Raw genomic sequence first — 9,309 nt, 5'->3', positions numbered from 1 at the left:
TTTCTGACTGGGAGAATGAGACGACTCAAGAGATTGATACGGATGTAGACAAAAAGAGGAAAAAAAATTTGATGTTTGGGTTTATTTTGAGGATACAGAACTTACGGATGTAGACAAAAAGAGGAAAAAAAATCTGATGTTTGGGTTTATTTTGAGGATACAGAACTTACGGAGAATGGAAAGATGGTTGCAAAACATCAATGCAAGGGTTGTCGATCAACATTTACTAAGATGAGAGGTGGTACCACATCTACCCTTAGAAGGCATATGAGTTCATCTAAAGCTTTGAGTTGGAAAAGACCCAAACAATCTACACTTTCTTTTCCACCTGCTGATGGTAGTGGGATTGAATTTGGAGGTTTTGCTATAACTTCATATGACCAAATGAAGATTAGGGAAATCATTGCCAAGATGATCATTGTGCATGAGTACCCGTTTAAGATGGTTGAATACACATGGTTCAACATCTTATATAAGTCTTTAAATCCTAGCTATGAGAAGATGTCAAGGAACACAATTAAACTAGAGTGCATGAAGGTTTATGAAACTGAGAAGGAGAAGTTGAAAAAAAATTTCAAGGGTGCTGGTAGAATTTCCCTTACATCCGATTGTTGGGCATCAAACCAAACTATTGGATACATGTGTTTAACTGCTCATTTTGTTGATTCGGGTTGAAAGTTACACAGGCGCATCATTAGCTTTTGTGAGTTGGAGCCACCCCATTTTGGAGTTGTCATAAGTGATGCCATTTCTGCATGTCTAACAGAGTGGGGAATTCAAGATAATGTGCAATCCATCACATTAAATAAAGCACGGAATAATGATGTGGCTGCCGATCAATTGAAGATCAATTTCCAGTCAAGGAATAAGTTGCACTACAAGGGAAAGATTTTTCACATTAGATGTTGTGCCCATATTCTTAACTTAATGGTGCAGGATGGTCTTAAGGAAATTGATTCAATCATTCAAAAGATAAGGGAAAGTGTGAAATATTTAAAGAAATCTTCATCTCGTCTTTTCAAGTTTGGGGAAATTGCAAGACAACTAGATGTTCCTACTTCTAAAGGGTTGCGCATAGATGTTCCTACTCGTTGGAACTCTACTTATTTGATGCTTGACCATGCCTTCACATATAAGCATGTTTTTAGTCAATATGCTGCTAGAGATGCAAATTACAAGTGGCTTCTCACTCCACTTGATTGGGGCAACGCAGAAAAAATTTGCAAGTTTTTGGGGGTTTGCAACGGAGTGACAAAATTATTCTTAGGAACATCTTATCCCACTGCAAATGTTTTTTTTCTGAAGTGTGGAAAATTAAACAGGAGTTGACTACCTACTTACTTTTTGATGATGAGTATATGGTACAGATGGCAAAGATTATGGGTGAAAATTTTAATAAGTATTGGGGCGATTGCAATTTGTTTATGGCTATTTCCAGCATCCTTGATCCTAGGTACAAGATGAAACTAATTGAGTTTTGTTCCCCCAAAATCTATTCAGTCTTCGATTATGAAACTTATATCAAAATGGTTCGGGACTCGTTGTATGAGTTGTATGATATTTATGTAGTCAAGTACGAGCGCCAATCTACCGTTGAACAAAATTCACAATCATTTCAAAGTTTACAAACAATTGATGAATTTGAAGAATTTTGCCAATCTACGGAGACCGTTAGATCTTCCAAGTCAGAGATGGACACTTATTTAGAGGAAATTCGTTTTAAATGTGACAAAACATTTTTTGATGGTTTGGAGTGGTGGAAAATGAATACACTCAAGTTTCCTACCCTTTCAAGAATGGCAAGGGACATACTCACTATACCAATCACTACAGTTGCTTCTGAGTCTGTATTTAGTGCAGGAGGAAGGGTATTGGACCAGTATAGAAGTTCTCTAGCTCCAAAGACGGTCGATGCTTTGATTTGCTCAGGTAGTTGGCTTAGAGCTACTCAAAAGGCCATCTCTCCCCCTTCGGTAAGTGTCATATCATAACTTGCAATTTTTTTTATTTCATTATTTTATATATTACTTGTTTATGTAACACTAAATTTTGCAGTGTGATTATGTCGAGGAGGAAGATACGAGAATTGTTATTCCAGATGGTGCCGAATAGGTTGTGGTATGTTGTTACTTTTGTAGCTCTAATTATCTATTCAGGTTGTGTTGTATTGTTGTTATTTTCAGGTAATCATTCATTTTTGTGGTGGGTTTCTCTTAAAGTTGATCATATACCCACATGTATCTATTTTTTGCAGGAATATGGTTTTTTTTTGGGTTATTTGTGGTGGGTTTTCTCTCAATGCTCATGCAACCTTCTACGGAGTGGGTGATGCCTCTGGAATAGTGGGTATGTAATCAAATGAGCATTTGTGGCCTTTGTTATTTTAGGTGTGACACATTATTTGCATAATGTTGTTGCGTTGGCCTTAATTATTTTAGAGGTGCCACTTTAATTGCATAATGTTGTTTCGTTAACAATTTTTCTCTATTTGTTTTGTAGGTGGTGGGGCTTTTGGCTATGGCCTATGGGAACCTCTAAAGTATTGGTTATGTTGAAAGATTGGTAGTGATTTTCTATGCATGCATAGTGATTTTTGTTTTGAAGTTGTAATTGAACAATATATGTGCTTGTTTGTGGGGATTGTGTAGTGTAGTTGGTATTAGACAAGTTGGGAAGGGCTTTTTTATCACTTGATATAGCCTGTAAGCTTTGAAGACAAATTGGTAAAATCTCTGCAGATTCCAGTGTTTTAGTATGAGCACAATGTATTTGTATCGTCTCATTTCTTGTTTAGAATGCAATTACACCCATGAACTTGATTATGATGGGTGTTAATTTGTAGCTTGTAGGGATAAAAATTGTTGTTGATGAGTTGGGTTTTATCTTTAAAAATTTGATTATGTTCCTTCCTGCTTAGTACTTGATTTGGTGTAAGATTATGACATATTTCAACATAGATTGATGAGTTGGTTTTGCCACCCCCATTACCCCATAATTCCTTGATAAACTTGTACAGGACGGGTAAAAAAAAGCCCAATCGCCCCTGTTAACGAGCTCGGTAAGGCTCGCGAGCCGCTCACGAGCCTGGCCGACCTCGAGCCTAGTTCGAGCCCGAGCCCAGTTTTGACATTAACGAGCCGAGCCGAGCTTGGCCAAGCTCGGCTCGGGTCGTTTACACCCCTAATCCCAAGTAATCATGTTTGATTTCACTCATCAAGAGGAGCCATCTTAAAAAGTTTCTATTTTTGAAGTTTGGCTACGAAGACTTTTTATTTTTAACTCCTTAAAGGGTAACTTGATTTGAATGCACTTTGGTCCCTTTTCAGGTGCGTATTGGTCAAATGAGAGCCTTTTGGTCCAAACATTTGTTTTTCCCAAGAGAGATGGCTCAACCATATGCTAGGGGTGCATCATAAAGGTCACATGGGTTATGTCCATCCATAAAATATTGAATTTAAAAGAATTTTTATTAAATTTTTATGAAAAAACCCGAAACCAATGTGAGAAGGCCCATTGGGCAAAGCCCACATAGGAAGGGGCCCAAGTGGACCCACCCATGAGGGTCGGCCACATAAGTGGGTGCCCCACATGGATGGCCCACTTAGTTGGGCGCCCAACATGGATGAGGTGGGATGGTGATGTCATATTTGATGTGTTTTGAAAAGAAAAAAAATGAAAATAAGAGTTATAATTAGAATGGGCTAGTATGGTCAGGTTAGTAAAATGGTGATAACATTTTACCTACTAATCCAAAAAAAATGTGATTATACTTATTTCGAACAGCTCGAAGAGATCTACAAATTTCCAGTTTACGACTTTTCTTGATTCTGGCCCTAAATAGGTAAAACATGAGCTCCAACGTTGGACAGTCCTTTTAGGACGGCAATCTTTCATATATAGGTTGTTTTCATTGTGTGAGAGCTTCTAGAAGAGTCTTGAAAGATCTACCTTATGCAAAATAGTATGCCTTGGTTTGCAAGTAATCACAATTAGAATTCAAGTTGATTTAGAAACTAAAAGGAATAAACGATAAGGAAGAGAAATAAGAAACTAGCTAATGTGAGACTCCCCACAAAGGAAACTATCTATTCTTTGCAAACCCTGGCTCTTTCTATAAAGCAAATCAATTCAACCTTGGGAAAGGGCTGAAAAAAGGTCCAACTTGGTCTTCCTACTCTAAAAAATTCATCCTCTTTTGGAAAGCTCTGGTTCATCTTCTTCTCATATTGTGTTCTTCTCCAAAAATCCATTAAACATCTTCCATTGTTCTTCTATATTTGTGATATTGGAGATCTTTGGATCAATCAACGAGATTTTCTAGCGATTATAAGGGTGCGTCAAAGCGTATACCTTGGATCTACGTACCCTAAAGACAAGGAGCGCGATCAACGGTAGGTTTTCTTCATCTTTGTAATATTAGATTTAGAAAAGCATGTTTAGGGTTTTTATTTTCATATATGGTCTAAACGAATGAGTTTGTTATTGAAATTTTAGTATGTTATACTATGAATCATAATTTTTTAAAATCCTGAAAAATTAATTTTCCTCCATTAAAAATGAATTTTCCTTTTATTTTTCTGCAATATATATTCAAATTAGGTTTTCAAAGCAAGTCATGTAAATCTTTGAGTTTTTTTTAAAATAAGTATTTTCTGAGATTAAAATAGATAAAAAAAACTACTGAAAAACATAATTTCCAGCCATGGTTGGCTTATTTAATTTTTGGTTTTATTTTTCGAATGGTAACCCCGGAAAGGGTTATTTCTCGATGAATAAAATAAAAAACGTATTAAATCAAGTAAAAACTGGACGATATTTGGTTTCCAGTGGTTTTTTAATATTTATAGATCACTCAAGAAATTTCAAAATTGTTCGAATGGTAACCCGAAAAGGGTTATTTCATGAAATAAAATTTAAAAAAATATGTTTTCTTTATTATTTTCTAATCAAGGCCTCGTTTTACGTGCCGTAATTCTTTTTTATACTAAACTTGTTAATTTTTGAAATTTTTCTTTACAAACCAGTAATATATGTTACTGGTATTGTAGATAAAAATTTTCAGGAGTTTTTATAAAGATTTAATATGATTTTTAAATTTTTTTATGTTAAAACGGGTTTGGATTTCAAGAAAACAATTAAGTTTTTCCTTAAAAATTGAGTTTTTGAAGGAATATTAATTTTCAATATCTAAAATTTTGATAGAAAATATTATGATTTGTATTAGATCATCTGTGATTTTTTCATAATTTTGGGATTTCAATAATCATGTGTTTTTTGTTTTTCTTTCAAAATAGCCTGATTTTGTGAGATCATTAATTGATAGCAAATCGTGATGAAAATCCATGAAATATTTATAGTATTCTTTATTCATGATCCTCCTATTATTGTAGAACTATGGATGATTTTAGAATTCATTTGCTATGGTTGGTTTTGTAATTCTTATAATCTGAACTAAATTTAGTTAAATCGGATTTAGATAGTATATCACATCATAATTTCATGAAATTTTTACAGTAACTTTCGCTGGTTATGAGGAAGTGTTTGTAAAAAGTTTAACTTAATTGGAATAGGTTTGCTATCTGTTGCTTTGTAAATCACCAATCTGGCCTCAAATTGATAAAATCCTTTAAAAACCGATTTTAATTCCAAAAACCATGAAAACTTTCAGAAAATCTTAACTTTTTAGTAAGAATGTAATCCTTAAATTATTTAAACATAAACCATCGATGTTAGTAGTTTCCTTTGTAATTTAGAGTGTTAGGTTATTCTAGGTGCAAACGTTACGCTCATAATCGTTTATTAGTTGCATCCATCTTGTACAGTCTAAGCATCTAAACTATAGCATGTTGTTGGCTTCGAGGTCTTCTATCCACGGAAATCCTGTGAATATGCCAAGCAAGCAGGTGTTATAATTTATGTGCTAAATTGTATAAGAGTGGAAAGCACGATTCCCTTCCATGAAGGCAACCTAAGCATAAGAATATGTCAGCCCTTAGAGCCTTAGATTTCTCTTAAATTTTAGACATTAGGGACCTTTAAAGAATTAAAAATCAGTAATTAAACAAATTAAGTTCATTTGATCCATGATTTTGGAACACTTACGTCACGTTCTAGGTTTTAGGGTGTCTTAGAGTTAGGAAGTTCAGCTTCATCACGACCGGTTGCTATTATTAGCAATTGAGTCATAGATCTAGTTACACTAGTTACCCTTTTTTTCATAGGACAAGCTTAGTTACCGGATGTAGGTTCACCTGTATTAGTCTAAGGGATGTCTTGCACTTAGATAAGACCATATAGCATCTTAGATGGAGTCCTATGATAATAAAATGTACTCAACTTGAATTAAATAATCTCTTGAAAACTGTTGAAATAGTCAATCCAGTCTAGATTGGTGTCCTAGATGTCTTAGGCATGTAGCTTAGTTCAGGCACCGAACTACGATCGACTCTGATTCCAATGAGGCTTGGATACGTAGGCAGCTTTGGATGCTTGGATGGCATACCGAGCACGAGTCCGCCCACCACAAATGGTGGGGTTTTGTAGGTTAATTTTTTTAATTGAATTAATTAAAATATATAGGACTTCCCACAAATTAGAATTTTAGGAGAACATCCACTTAGATTGAATCCAAACAAATTAAGAAAATCAAGATACACATTAGAGATTACATTGAAATTAGATTTTAGGATGGATGTCACATAATTCGCACATTAATATACAGATAAATGAGCCATTTAAAAATATTTAAGAGAGTTGACTTTTAGAATTGAAAACCGGATTGTCGGACAAGAATGGTGCATGTGGTTGTAACTCCTCATACCTTTCATTCTCGTAATCAGATAACGAATCTAGATTTCTGGTCACTTATGGGTTCTAGATCTCTCATCTAGGTGGTGACTCTGTCATTATCTTTTGCGTCAAATTTGGATTACTTTAGTGATCCCAAGTTCACGAAAAAGATGAATTAAATCAATAATAAAAGGCACACGCCAATCGCGTGGGTACGAGAGACCAAGAGAGGGAGGCGGGTCTCGCCGCCCCTCTCAGGGGATCGGGTCCCACAAAAAGAGGCATCAACGCAAAAGTAGATAAAAATGAACAAAGCTAAGCTAGAATTAGACATAGAGAGAGATTCCGAGCGAGAGAGAGACAGAGACAGAGAGAGAGCATCTTTGAGCTTTGGAAAGACCGACAGAGAGAGAGTTGAATATGGAAATTGAGATAGAGCCCTAAAGTCCCAAAGAACCCTAAATAATAGAATCATTGTTAATTGTGAAATCAGAAAGGAAGAAGGAAAACCCTACAAATGGAAAATATGTGTGAAAATATAAATGAAAATTATTAAATAAAAAAATTATATCAGCTTTGCCTTCTTTCTTGTTTATTCTTCTTCCTTCTTTCTTCCTCTTCTTCTTCCAGTGAAACAAAACAATGACCCCTAGTCTATTGTTAATCGAAAAAGGATATTAGGGGTTAAAGAAGATCCAAGAGAAACCACTAAAACAAGTAAAAATCAATAAGGAAATAAAGGAGCTTAGGGCTTAAAGAAGTGAACTAAAATCCAAAAGGTAAAAACCAAAAGAATGAGATTTGGACCCACCCTCGCCGGTGTTGATTCGACGATGCCGCAAAGGTGAATGATTCAACTATATTGGAATGATGCAACTGAATTCATAAATAGCATTAGAATCCCATCACAAATAAAAATCAAGTCACAAAAACTGTATAAAAAGAAAAAGACATCATGAATAACCTTGTATCTTCAATAAGTCTAGGATTAGATTGAAGTTTCTGGCACAATTTCTGCAAAAAAAAAAAGGCAGATTAACACATGGAGATATAAAGCCGTCTACAATAATAAAAAAGAATAAATACATGATAAATAAAGAAGATTAACACACAATATCATCTAAACTGCAGATAGTTGATAAAGGCACAGGGATAAAAAGCCCTCTGCGAAAATGCAACAGATTTTGTGATAAAGAACCACTTTTGCAAAATCTATCAGAAATCAAAAGAAAACTCAAATCCCTATGAGAAACTCGCATCTGATTATGAGTTATGAGTTCGGTAAGAATAGAATTGATTATGAGTCCAAAACGACTCACAATCAGTTCTCAAAATCCAAGACATCTACACAACATTTTTCTCAAATTTTCTGTATTGCTTGTACTTCCAAAGCATACTACACTCAAGGGAATAGTCTTTACCTTCATCAAAGTGGTGTATTGGAAAGATGTACTGATCTTAAGTTTTATTTGTCTTTTTAGGTTTTATTTTGTTGTGATGTTATTTAAATTTGCACTATTTATATTTGGCATTTGGTACGATGAATAGTTGGTTTCATTAGCTTTTTGTACTAAATTTTATATTAATAAGGACTATCAAGAGCCAATATTACGACTAAGGTAGGTACTTCAAGTACAAAATTGTGTCTTCTTGTTAACTTTAGTTGATATAATGGTTTCTTATATTTTAAAAGAACTTTTCTTTTTAAAATTAACTATTAAAAAAATCTCCAGACAATGGGTCTTTTCCAAAATGAAACACCAAAATAGTTGAAACATCAAAACGCTTTGTCCCACTGACAAAAACGAAACGCGGAACAAAATAAAACTGACAACTATGGGCAATATTATTGTGATCATTAAATAAAATCTATACTCATTGGGGATATGATAATCTGCCAACATATGTTTGCATTAGGTCAATCTCCTGCAACTCAAAGCTCCAACTTGCTGTCATAGATCATTCCATACTTGCCTAGAAAATTACATGGTATTTGTGTTTGATTGCTCAAAAAAATTTCTACGAATCTGATGTCACTTCTATTTCCAAAAGTGCTTCAGCTCCTTAAGCTTCATTACTTCAAAAGGACTTGCTACATTGTCTTTAACTTCCCAAAGTATGAGATCATGTCATTGTAGACACCCCATTTTGACCGAACCCTAATAGAATCGTTAGGATGGAAACCCTATCAAACTAGTATTTTAATGTCCCAAATTTGTTCCTAGAATAGGTTAGGGTCTCATTGAGGTCCTCGTAAAATTTCATCCGAATCCGTCGCAGTTTGCCTAGTAAATGCAGTTTCCCCTTGTTTTCTACTTGGCCCCCCGTGCCAGTATAAAAAGTCTTAAAAATACACTCGAGTTGGGGCTGTTCATGGAAAGGGGGAGGGGTCAAATACATTATTTTTCGCTTGGGTTTGTCTTACCCGAGGCCCTCCCCTTTGGCTGTGAAAAGAGTAGTGATAAATACGCTGGAGGTGGCTGTCTGTGGGAAGAATAGGGGGTCGAACATTTTATTTTT

The 9,309-nt window shown here is 34.9% G+C and overlaps 1 protein-coding gene across 1 annotated transcript in view; it reads left to right on the top strand.

The window, feature by feature from the left end:
* Positions 1 to 231: 231 nt before the first annotated feature.
* LOC143891189 (zinc finger BED domain-containing protein RICESLEEPER 2-like) overlaps positions 232 to 9,309 on the top strand; it is a 34,779-nt gene continuing 25,701 nt past the window's right edge. The window contains exons 1-7 of the mRNA XM_077395823.1: positions 232 to 586; positions 767 to 1,236; positions 1,323 to 1,973; positions 2,056 to 2,101; positions 2,184 to 2,202; positions 2,255 to 2,346; positions 2,500 to 2,539. Coding sequence (XP_077251938.1) covers positions 232 to 586; positions 767 to 1,236; positions 1,323 to 1,973; positions 2,056 to 2,101; positions 2,184 to 2,202; positions 2,255 to 2,346; positions 2,500 to 2,539 — 1,673 coding nt within the window. The remainder of the gene's footprint in view (positions 587 to 766; positions 1,237 to 1,322; positions 1,974 to 2,055; positions 2,102 to 2,183; positions 2,203 to 2,254; positions 2,347 to 2,499; positions 2,540 to 9,309) is intronic.

This window comes from Tasmannia lanceolata, unplaced genomic scaffold (genome assembly GCF_043159265.1).
Source record: "Tasmannia lanceolata isolate RefF3 unplaced genomic scaffold, GAP_Taslan_0.1 ptg000013l, whole genome shotgun sequence".
Classification (NCBI taxonomy): Eukaryota; Viridiplantae; Streptophyta; class Magnoliopsida; order Canellales; family Winteraceae; genus Tasmannia; species Tasmannia lanceolata.
This window is presented reverse-complemented; position numbering and strand designations above follow the sequence as displayed.